This window comes from Pelmatolapia mariae, linkage group LG13 (genome assembly GCF_036321145.2).
Source record: "Pelmatolapia mariae isolate MD_Pm_ZW linkage group LG13, Pm_UMD_F_2, whole genome shotgun sequence".
Classification (NCBI taxonomy): Eukaryota; Metazoa; Chordata; class Actinopteri; order Cichliformes; family Cichlidae; genus Pelmatolapia; species Pelmatolapia mariae.
The window spans coordinates 36,513,091-36,525,958 of record NC_086238.1 but is presented as its reverse complement, the minus strand read 5'-3'; the positions used below and the strand labels follow the sequence as shown (position 1 = coordinate 36,525,958).

The following is a 12,868-nucleotide window of genomic DNA, read 5'->3' as shown; positions in this document are numbered from 1 at the left end:
ATACAAACTACCAAGTACCATTGTGAGCTGTTGCAATGAAATGTCAGCAAAATGAACTGACTTGATTATTGTGCTGTCTTTGAATTCAGCCCTCTGTAGTTTGATAGATCCATCCTTGCCTTCCTTACACATTACCCAGTCCATATCAGTACGGCTAAGCAGCAGGATTTTTCTCTTTGGTGAGTGAATTCTGCAGGAAATCTACGTCCACACTGTAACTGCAAACTTATTTCAACCCTACAGCGTAACCTGACGTGCACCTCCAGAGCAGTGTAACCACTACACTAGCTAAATGCATACCACAACAACTTGAATGGTGTGAAAGGTTGCAGTGTAGGGATAAAATGAGTTTGCAGTTATGAGAAGTGTTCCTACGAGTCTTATTTTAAATGCACTATTAAATATCTGCCACAAGTTCCTGGAGCTTCTACATACGATCATATTAGAAACAAAGTAACTGAAGAGCAAATATAGCAACGCCACATCGATTGGTGTGCAAAGCCAGCTCATTGGTGTGTCCGCCGAAACATACCAAAGAAAAGATGGAGCAAACAGACTCAGTCTCAACTCACTTGGCCCTCATTGGAGGGCGGCTTAAGTATCCAAGTAGTACAAAAAACCCCAAAAAAGAAACATCCACAAATATTTCCAAAAATGAAGTGTTTTTATTTTAAATATTGTCTGATGAGACTGCAAACGTGAACGCAGATTCTCTCAATCTTAACTGAAGCCTTTCATTGAACGAACACATAAACACATTGGCCTGAGTCTGTGCAGACACGTGGCAGCACTGCTGCTATCACTGTGCTCGGATTTAACAAAACAAAATGCAGACATAAGTGTACACATGAGCTTGTGTCACTGAACTAACACAGCCTCAGCATGTTTGTGCTCCGAGCCGTGCTAAAGGGACCTCTGGCTAATACGCCGGGTTCCTGTCGGGCTCGTAGCCGAAAACTAGCTGGGTCAACTTTGCTAGCGACAGACAGAGAGAGGCGCTGCTTCAGAGGCAGCAAGCACAGTGTACAGTCTCATGCTTGGGTCATCAGCTCAGCATTGATGACATATGCTCACTGAGGAGTACAAGTTAATTTTGAGTGGATGCTGTTAAAAGTCATTGATCACTTTAAGCTTGAGGGAGCCTGTTTTATCTTATCGAGTAAGACAACAGCAGGTTTTGACACAAGAACTACACTGAGGGGAACTGTCCTTCACCTGGAAAGAAACCATTTAAAACATCTGATTACCGACTAAAACCCCAGATTTGTTCATGGTAAACATTCATGCTTCATACAGAGGTAGAGGATTAACATCCAGAAGGACGAGGCAGACTCCATGGAGCCTACGTAATCTAATCTAAAAACAAAATATCAACATTTTATGGTGGCAATTTTTTTTCCCATGTGTTGCATTCATGTTAATGTATCGTTTCATGCATCGGTGAAAACATTCGACGCCGAGCTGAAAACACTTCACACCGGTCGAGTCGCCCAAGAGTCACAGGATTTACAGAAAATGCACTATTTTGTGATTCATATCGTTATTGGGAAGATAAATGTCTTATATCGGGAGATTTTGGTCATATCGCACAGCCCTACCAGATGCAGTCAAGACTGCAGATTTACAGTAAGTCCAGCAACAGCAGGACATCAGCAGTAACTACCAGACCCCATAGCTGGCTTGTACAGAAACACCAGATGGGAAAGGCTAACTGGTTAGCAGCAACAGAAGTTTCAAAATAAAACTGACATGCATATAAATTATGCTACATACCTAAAACAGCGTGCACAACTACCAAACATGACAGACAAAGCAAAGAATTTACATCCACCCAACAAATGCAAGTCCCAGATTGGCCATGACTGTTTTCCCTCCAGCCCCAGGGAAACGTGTAGCTTTAACACTCCTAAATGGTCCACTGGTTAGCTGTTAGCTGCAGGTCATGTACAGAGGATATGAGAGTCATTTCATTGGAAGTAAGGGTTATAACACCACAGGAACGTTTGGCTTCGTTTCCAAAATGTACAGTTCCTTTTTATTCCCACCCCGGACAGACAGCCTGTCTAAGGCACGCCCACATCACGGTGACTGTAAATAAATCTGGAAGCATTTATATTCATGGCTGAAGAGTCTTTAACGTTTGCTGAAAGCTCTGAAAACACAGACCAACGTTATGTTACCACGCAGCCAGACTTTGCTACAGTTCTGCAGAGTCAGATCAGCAAATGGAAAAGTGTGAGACGAGTGTTCATTAACCTGAGGCTCACAGGCTCTATCTTTACCATCCTGTGTTAAGGTCATGCTCAGAGGTTTAGATGTTCAACTAGAATTCCTTTTCTTAATTCCACACACGTTTTCATATGTTAGTGGGACATCTACATAATGGTTTCCCTAACCATTGAAATGAATGCCTAACCCTAACCTGACTGTAACCCTGACACTAAACGTCTTCAAACTCGTGGGTACGGGCACTTTGTCCCCATAAGTCACTGATGGTCGCACCAGTGCAGTAGCATAGTCCTCACAGAGATGTCTAAACATTTCACTTCCCAAATCTCCAAACATGCTGAGAAACGCACAGCGAAACCACGCATGTGAAAATCTTACGTCACTTCCTCTCTCTGCCAACATTGAGACTGTTAATATATTTGAATGACACGGTTAGCGCCCAGTTAGCTCCTAGCATTTCTCGACAGCTCTGCCTCCTTTTCGACTGCCCGGGACATTTAAACATATATACCTGCGTATACAAATAAATTCATGCCAGATTAAGTGTTTACTGACAACTGACAGTGATAGTGGACATCATCATCACTATTCCAACCAATCCTCTCCACACAGACAAGCATAAACACACTCGACTATCACTACATCAAATTAAACACGCATACACAAACAGGATTTGTAATAACTCAAGTTCAGTTTACAATAGGGCTCATTCGCTCGGTCAGTAGGTGGCGGTATCCTCGTACACTGGGGAGTAAACTGCCATTAAACGAAACAGAAGAAGAACGAAACAGAAGAAGAAGCGAACACCTGCACATGCGCAGTAAGGATCGGGTAGACCTGATCCGTAACTATCTTTTTTTTCTCGTTTTTGTCTACATTATATTGAAATGTTTCATTATTGTTAACATCTTAACAGATACTCTGACCGTAACTATCGTAAAATGCTTCGAGCGGCCCCTGAATTTAGACATCTGTGTCCAGATTCAGGGGCCGCATTTGTAGGCCGATTACGTTACAGTGAAGAAGGCCGTCCAAATTCTAACACTCCTCCAAATGCGGCCAACAAAAATGCGTCCTTCATTTCCCCAGATTTGAAGGATGGGTTGGGCGTATCCTTTGTGGCCCACCATATCCCAGAATTCATAGCGCGGCCCAGACAACTGCAGTTTCCAACAATGGCGGCAGTTACTTAGTTTTAATATAACTTTTATTACTCTTTCTGGGTCACAAAATAAACCTAAGGTATTTTCAGGCGAGAATGTAGCTGTGTAAACTTCAAATATCTGCTCAGTTTATCAAGACATCACATATTTTCAAAAGTGCTCCGACGTTTTTGGAGACGTCTGTTACCCACCAGCTCGATAGCTGACCGGGAGCTCGAGGGTCACTGGAGCCGCCGAGAACAGCGGACTCCCAACACTACTCAGGTTAAACATGATATATAAGTCATTTAGATAACTTAAAAATGTTATTGTTTGGCTTTTTTCTGTGTTTTATTTGTTCCTGAGTAAATCGGTTTGGCTGAGATTAAAGTTATAGTTTTTACACAGCTGAATAAACGTCAAGCAGACAACTGATTAGCAGAAGTGTGAGATGGTCGAGAATTTACTCCGGTGTCCTGTTATATTTTAGACAGCAAGGAGCAGACGGCTGAGTTTATTAAACTCCACCGAAACAATCTGCAAATTTCATTAAAATGTAATAAACTATCATCTTGTCTTTATTTTTAGTTAGCACCTTAAACACTTAAAGCTGTAAGCTAATGATAGTTATATAAGAGCAGACGCTGCTGGTGCAATAAGCTGGACGTTTTATGTACAATGGATGATGATCTGATTAGTCGACTAATCGTAAAAATAATCGGTGACTAGTTGACTGTCAAAATAATCGTTTGTGGCAGCCCTACTTGAAGCTAACAGAAGCAGTCAACAGAAATAACTGTTTTAACGGCCCCCTCCTTCAGCTGCGAGCAAATGCAGCAGCGATTCATTTACTCAAAGAAAGAACAGCAGCAGCCTGTGTTCAGTAAAAAACATTTTATTTAAATAAAACCCACAATGGTGGGAGGGAAACAAAGAGGAACTGGCTTCTTTGTTCCACTCTGTGTTTACAGGCCGTTCAGTGTTTATCTGTCTGACACACTCGACCAAACAACAAATAAGTTAAAAATCAAACGTGTCTCCTAGCAAACAAAAGAAGAGAAAAAGAAACCGTTGAAGAGCACAGCTGCTCCGACCTCGGTGAGCTGACCTTTGTCCTCAACTGAAACCAAAAGTGAAAACAGTAAACATTGTTTTTAGATTGTATGTTTATATGTATTAGAAGGCTTTTTAAAAACTGTGATAGCGTCAGCTTAAATCTGCTTTGGGTGAATGAAAACAAACCTGAAACACACTGATGCTGTAACCACCGTGTGTCTCTTAGCACAGAGAGGCTCTCCAGCGAGCTGACAGACCAGCTGACCCAGAGCCAGCAGGTGAAGAGCTGATCCATGTGCTGGGCTCAGGTTGCACATCAGCAGAATGACAGACTCTTTGGAGAAGCAGCTGTTAGCCTCAAACCACATTTCACTATGATTGCCGATAAAAGTTAGAGGAGCCATTTTTATTCACTGCTTAATGCATTAGTGATATAACAGCTTGCAGGGAGAGCTGTATGATGGCTGGGCTAAAGCTCCAACACACATTTGGCTCCCATCTGTGCTACTCAGCAAATCCCAAAGTCCAGTCTTCATTACATCATCTCATCACACTCGCTCTGCACGACTGTGGTGATGCAAGCTCGCATGCTTTAGCTGCAGTACTCTCCTCCGCACTCAGCACAGTGTGTCAGCGGCTGAACAAATCAAATCAAATTTGCAGGTGAAAGAGGAAACAAAGACCCACTGAGAAGACTTTAACACCTGTGTAGCATGAACATCTCTGAAGCCACCACAGCACACCCAGCTCTGCAGAGAAAACAGGGAAAGTCGTCCCAGCATCTCCTGATACGTGATGTTCTACTGCGTTTGTTTGTTTACATAAGCTCAGTTCATTCAGTTTGCTTTTATTTATATTGTGCCAAATCACAACAGGCGCTGAAAGGTGCTTCATGTAATGAATGACCCTTATTTAGATCATTCATTAGAGATCATGAAGCCAGAATTGATTTTAGAGTAAAGCAAACAACTCAACAGTAAATCATTACTCATGGAAACGTTAAACATGAAATATGGACAAAGTAGTTATGCTAAAAAACAGACCGTCCACTGTGAAATATTGAACTAGTCAGCCCCTGCATTTTAAAACAGACCTGTTCATAAATACTGTAGAGGTAGAAACGTGACAGTTTCTGATGAAGCTCTCACATCCTCAGCTCGGCTCTTCAGGCCTGAACTCCATCTGATTTGGCTGCTTTCTCCACATTTCCTCCACACACTGTGAGCCGTTCTGTCTGCCGTGCTGTGTGACTCAAAGACAGCCCTGCTGTATGGCTACTCTTCCATCAATATTGATTAATATTCCAGTAATGATTTGTTTGACCACCCTAATGTTCACCACAGTATTCAGGGGGTTGCACCACCTTCTATGCAAATCTTCAAATAACACTGAGGAAATGTTAACATTTTATTGTAAGATTAAATCTCTGCTATTACCGAAGTCTGGCTAACGAAGCCACAGAAAAAAAAAAAAGTACTGGCATATTAACCAAAATAAAAGAGAAATGAGGGGTTGCTGTTTATGTTTTCCATTTAGCCAAGGAATCCATGAACCATGCTTGTGGGAAAATAACGCGGTGTAAAACACACCGGGACTGTATACACAGGCTGACATCACGGTCAGCCCACTGTCTGGGACTGCTGCTGGAGAAATGCCTCATGGGTATCACTACAAGCTCACCATAGCTGCAAAGTACTCAGACACTACTATGCAACCTTTACACAGTGTTATTGAATACACTGGATACATACATGCATGAATAGGACCTTATTCTCTGATTCAAGCTATAGCTGCTAGCAAAGTTAGCGCACGCACGCGCACGCACACACACACACACACACACACAGACATGCACACAGACACACGCGCGCGCACACGCACACCTGTAAGGATTCACAGGAGTCAAGTAGATCCAAGAGAGCAAAGAGGAAATCACGCTGCTGTGAGAGTCACCGCTACGCTCCAGCACATCGCTCAGAGTGGAACAAGCCCCGCCTTCTTCAGACATGGTTAATTTTGTCAGTCTGACAGCTGGACTGTAGGAACGCCCATCAGCAGCAGCTCTGCTACCTACCACGTCTGCTCTGACTTGATAAGAAACCGCGGTGAAATTACGAAGCACTGACCCGAGTTTCTCTTTCTCAATGACACAGTCGCTCCACTTCCCTTTCTTCTGTTTCTGTCACTGCGTGAAACTAAATTGTGTTGCACAGAGCCTCTGTGACCGAGCGTGTCCCATTCTGACTCTTATCATGCACCCAACACAAACACTGACATGAAAACTGATTTTTAAAATGCACTGTTAAGCTTACCTGTATAAAGCTTCCATTGTTTTATCAGGACAAACTGTCCATGATGATTTTTAATAATGCAGAGCTGTCATTTCTCTCAGGCTAATAAAGCTAATCTGTGGCTCTGTTTTAAATCACAGCCAGGCAGGACTGTAGCATCCCCGTTCTCATGCTAATGTTAAGATTTAAAATACGGGGAATTATCTTGACAGGATGACGGCTAAGCTGGAACCCTCTGTGGCTCATTACCAAGGCTACGCGAAGCATCCTCTGAAGGTGTACTAGTAAATGCAGCATTACAGACAATACCTACTGTGACCATCACTGAAACCAACCAACCAACCAACCAACACCACAGCAGCAGTCACTTAGATGCTCAGCTACCCTAACCCTCCATGGGGGAAGACACTGGAGGCTGAGCAGCCAACTCCCTCGCTGTGCCCGAGAAGGACAGCATGCTGCCCATAGCTGAGGCCAAGCACAGACTCACAGCCTTAGCCTAACAATGCTCGTGTCAGAAGGTAAGGCCAAATTATAGATAATAAAATAAGGTTAAAAGTGGAACCTGGGGGCAGTTAGGATTTTGGAAATGTCTGTTGTCAAAATGAAAATGAATTGATGTCACAGAATCGACAGCAGCATCCTTTGTCTGGAGTTTGGTACCAACATTTATGAGGAGGATTAAACCATCCTTACATACAACATGAATCGTTATTAACACTGAAAACAGAAGTTATAGAAGCTCCAAGTGGGAGGAAACGGATCTGAAATGTGACTCACGTAGTGGGAGAAACTTTGGCTCCCAAATGCGAGTAAACGTGTCAAACCAATGCAGATGCTTCCACCCAGGAGCAGTGCACGCAACAAAAAGGTCATTATCGTCAGATCAAGATGCAAGTGGCACCATTTCAGAGGGATAGCAGTTCAGCTCCACTCACACAAAGGTTGTCTAAGTGTGTGACGTAGAACTGGCTGTGTGTACGTTTCCAGTCAGTGACCATGATTAGAAGAAGAAAATGCTCCTCCTCTGCTGCTGTGTGATGATATAGAACATCTGCTTCTCAAACTGAAGCTGAAATATGGGCCGGTGCTCAAAAGGAACCAGTTCAGAACTGGCTAAACACTGGTAGTGGTAGTCTCATGTTTCCATAGTAACAATGGCTAGGATAACATCTACATTGAGATCCGTCTAAATCGGGATGGGGAGCTCCAGGTCTCGAGACCTGCAGGTTTTAGATGATGATCCAGCACAGCTCCTTAAAATGGCTAAATGACCTCCTCAGCGTGTCACCTGGTAATGAACCCATCATGTGATTCAGGTGTGTTGACCCAGGAAGCTGCAGGACAGTGGCTCTCGAGTCTGGACCTCCCCACCCCTGATCTAAACTCTCGGGTCAGAAACTCTGGTTAACAGTGCACGTGATGTTCATGCATTAGTACTTCCGCTAATATAGTAACGTGACACAAAGTGACCCGAGATGATCGACGTTGAGTCCTAATATTAATGAAATTTGGAGCACTATGCACGTGATAGCAGAAGAGCAGCGTTAGCTCAGTGAGGCGAGAGTGTCAGTGCAGTCTCTCAATAGTAAAATATAAAACTACAGACACTGTCCTGCAGGCACCTCCATATCCTCAAAAGATGATCACCTCACTTTGTTACTGTGACACATAGTCTGAGTTTTTCTAGAAAGCAGCACATGGTTTAAAAAATCTACCACAAAAAAACAATTTCATTTAGGGCTCCAATCACAGCCTGATCAGCTGTCAACAATGTGAACACCCGCAGCATCGCGAGCATGACAGAGACAGCACTACGACACATGTCTGCACTCTCCAGGAAACACTTTCAGTTTCTTAACGTCCTGTCATTAATGCAAGCTGTGGAAAATTCATGTGTGCAGGAAGAGCGAGAGGGGACATCTGAGAGACCTTTACAGTAATCTAACAAGTTGTCATCAGCATGTCTGATGTTATGGAACCTGCCTCTGTTCTACACGCTGAAACTGAGAGCTGAGGAGAGACAGCAGAATGCCACGCACACACGCCACAGACACACACCACAGACACACACACACATTACTTAATATATTATCATGCTTTTTACAACTACATGAATGTGATTTATTACTGTTACTGAAGGTCCGCGGCTCCGAACCGTAGTAAAGGGACCTCTGGCTAATACGGTGGGTTCCGTGTCGGGCTCGTAGCTGAAAACTAGCTTTACTTTGTTGTCTGGGTCAACTTTGTTGCGAGAGACAGAGGCTACGTTCACACTGCAGGTCTTAATGCTCAATTCCGATTTTTTGATCAAATCCGATTTTTTTGTCTGCTTGTTCACACTACAAATAAAATGTGACAGCAAACGCTCTCCAGTGTGAACCCTCAAAGCGGCCCGCATGCGCAAAAGAAGACGTCACACACAACGCGCTCTGTTTGGACCCAGAGCAAACAATATTGTTTGACTGATGGCCCTTAATATAAAGACTTCGGACTTTACGTTTCCCAATTTTTGCTTTAAGTTATAAAGTTATTTACATAATAATGTAAATAACCTAATAATGATCCTTATTGCTGTTTTAGAGAGGAGCGGTGCTTCAAAGGATAGCTGCAGATTTCGGTCAGAATCTGCAGATTATACAGTACAAATAAAATGTTCACGTTTCTCCAACGTTGTCTTCCCAACAGTTTCACTGACATCTACGCTGGATGGCCAGGAAGCGTTCGCGATGTCTTCTCCGGCGCTGATAATTGGCGTCTGTCTCGTGTCAGTGACGTAAAAGACGGATTTAATGCGACATGACCGTTCAAACAGCAGTCGCTTTCTAAAACATCAGATATGTATCGGATTCAGGACCACATACGAAAGTGACCCAGATCGGATTTGAAAATATCGGATTTGTGCCGTTCACACTGTCATACCATGATCGGATATGGGTCGCATAGGGTCAGAAAAATCGGATTTGATGCGCTTTCGCCTGCAGTGTGAACGTAGCCAGAGAGAGGCGTTGAAAGGCTGCTCCAACGGAACTTATTGTTTCGGAGGAAAACACGAACACAGTGTACAGTCGAGTCTTAATAGCTTACTTACAGCTGGGCTCGTCAGGCACTCTTCTTGGCTGCAGTGGTTATTATTATATTTACATGCTTCCAGCTCCCGTTTTTGCTCCGTGACAGCTCGGACTTTTCCTTTCTCTCCCTCCTCGCGCTCACAGACACATAACGTGTATGGTAGTCCATTCTCCCTGCAGCACGGACTACACTGCCCATGAGGCTACATTCTTTAGGGCCATGCCTGTAGCATTCTGCCTATTAGCTTAGCACAACAACAACAACAAAAAAGCGCTCTCTCACCCAGGAAACACGCAGAGAGAGAGAGCGTCACCCTGTAACCATGGCAACCGTAACGCTGCCGCCTGGAACAACAGAACAAACAAACCCAAACAGTCCTGACCTGCGACAATATGAAACAGGAAAGTACCGCCGTGTAATCCATTTATTTCAACAAAGTAACTGTATTCTGAATACCACCTTTTTAAACGGTAACTGTAACGGAATACAGTTACTCATATTTTGTATTTTAAATACGTAACGGCGGTACATGTATTCCGTTACTCCCCAACACTGCTGAGGTCACATCATTTTCAAACCCACCGCCGTCTTTTACTACTCAGGTTAAACATGATATATGAGTCACTTAGATAACTTAGAAATGTTACTGTTTGGCTTTTTATCAGTGTTTTATTTGTTCCTGAGTAAATCGGTTTGGCTGAGATCAAAGTTATAGTTTTTTACACAGCTGAATAAACGTCAAGCAGACAGCTGATTATCAGAATTATTCCAGCGTCCTGTTATATTTGACATAGAAAGAGAAGACGGCTGAGTTTATTAAACTCCACCAAAACAATCTGCAAATTTCATTAAAATTTAATAAACTATCATCTTGTCTTTATTTTTAGTTAGCACCTTAAACACTTCAAGCTGTAAGCTAATGATAGTTATATAAGCGCAGATGCTGCTGGTGCAATAAGCTGGACGTTTTACGTTGGACGCGTGATTTGATTAGTCGACTATCAAAATAATGGTCTGTGGCAGCCCTAACTGATACCTTTAAAGAGAAGCTTAGGACCCACCTGTGCAAGCTTGCTTTGATTAAGCTTTATTTTCTATCTACTTTTGGATCATAAAGCACTTTGTAACCTTTGTTCTTGAAAAGTGCATATGAAACTTTACTTGCTACACGTAAGAAAGAAAAAGGGGAACAGTAGAAATTCCTCTCTTGAACAGAGCTGAAAGTTTCTCACTGCTTAAAAGAAGAACTGGAAAGAAAGTAACATTCAAAGCATGAGCAGAGCTCAGAAAATAAAGACACAAAGTTAATACTCTTCAAGAGTCTGAAAGGTCTTCTGCCAGCAAAAACATTCTTCATTTTTAAGCTACCCGGACGTAAAACATGAGCCGACAGCCACGGACGGATTGTTAGACAGAGGATTGTTGCCCAGGTGTGCAGAGAGTAACCCACAGCACCTATACCACTCTGACCACCTGCACGTTTACTGTCATTTTGTGAGTTTCCCTGATGACTTTATATCTTTCAAGTCATAATATTGTGTCTCAGTGGGTTCATTTGTGTGTTTTGTGACCACTCTCTATAACTGAGAGTCTTTGCGTAGCCCTTTGTGTTTTTGGTCATTTAACAGCTCTTTGTTGTTGTCTGGAGTCTGGTTGTGGGAGTTTGGGGTCTGGGGGCTCTTCCCAGTCGTTGTATTTCTTAGTTTGGTCGTCCTTCTTTAACATTTCGTGGCTTACATGCTTAGCACACTTTGTTCTGCTGGCTCTGGACCGTACCTGATTTTGTAGTTGGGTAAGGTGTGTTTCTTCTTGATGACCCGTTTCAGCTGGTTCACTATGATGGAGGTGAGCTGAGGCAGTGGCCTCCCTTCAAACTGGGACTTCACCTCAAAATCCACCAGTGGATCCTCGAGGAAGGAGAAGGACCAGTGGGAGAAGGGCACGCGCGTGAACTGCAGCCTTAGCCTGCCCACCACGCGCCTCATCTTAACGAACAGGTAAGCAGACTTTCCGAACACCAGCTCGACGTCGATGGCGAGGTGGAAGCCGCCATTGTACTCGATGTCCACCTCGAAGTTGAGCTCTTCGGGCATGCCGTCCTCGTTCAGATGCGCCGGCTTCATCAGTTTGGCGGTTTTAAAAACCGGCAGCGAATTCCCGAGAGAGAAATCTTTCAGACTGAGCCCCTCCAGGAGCCGACCAGCTGTCTTGGTCTGCAGCAGCTCCTCAAACTCCACCTTAATCTTTTTGGTGAGCCAGTGTCTGACGACGGGAGTGTCTCTGAGCTCCCGGAATAGGAACAGAAAGATAGCGTTTAGGAAATTGCACGTTTCGGCTTTTCCTGCATCGATGGGCTCGCTTTGGGAAGGCGGTGGCGGCTGTTGTTTCGGGCCGGTGACGGCTGCCTCCTGCTGCCGCGTAGAGGCGGCCTCTGGCTGCTTAGACGCGGTACATGTCGTGCTGTCCTGCTGCTGCTGCTGGCCTGCTTCGGCATGATGGCTATTAAAGTAATCCTTCAGCGCGTTACCGGGCACTACTTTGACATACTGCACTGTCCTGCCTACGGGCTCAGGGCTTCTCCGGTATATTAGCAGGAACTGTACTATCAGAGTAACGACTGCACCGAAAACCGCGGAAACGAGTATTAAGTAAATCATGTCGAGCACGCGCCCTGATATCGACTCAAAGTGTTTTGATAACACGAAGCAAGTTCTACCTGGGCGCTCTCAAAGCTGCCATATCATCGGCTTCTTTCCTGAGCTTCTCTTAGCTTCTCACCTGATTGGACGAATGGGTTACGTGACTGTGCGTGATGACGAAAGCAGGTTTTGATGCGTTCAAGCAGACTGCGAAACCTGTTGACCGGAGTCACCGGGTTCCGCGGCCCTCTTTGTAAACACGGCTTTCCTTTGGTCACAGTGTTGAACATACGGCTGCCATGTTACCGAAAACCATCACTTCCTCTAAATATTCATGTTTATTGTTCATATTTTAGTGCAAATGTATTCAGTACCAATAGAATAGAATAGAATAGAATAGAATGCCTTTATTGTCACCATACAGATGTACAAATGCATC

General features: G+C 43.9%; 1 protein-coding gene across 1 annotated transcript in view; it reads right to left on the bottom strand.

Moving 5' to 3' along the window:
- The window catches only part of pdzd8 (PDZ domain containing 8), a 46,348-nt gene extending 33,780 nt beyond the window's left edge, over positions 1-12,568 (bottom strand). The window contains exon 1 of the mRNA XM_063491157.1: positions 11,567-12,568. Within this exon, the coding sequence (XP_063347227.1) occupies positions 11,567-12,447 (881 nt within the window). The 5' untranslated portion in view covers positions 12,448-12,568. The remainder of the gene's footprint in view (positions 1-11,566) is intronic.
- Positions 12,569-12,868: the final 300 nt, after the last annotated feature.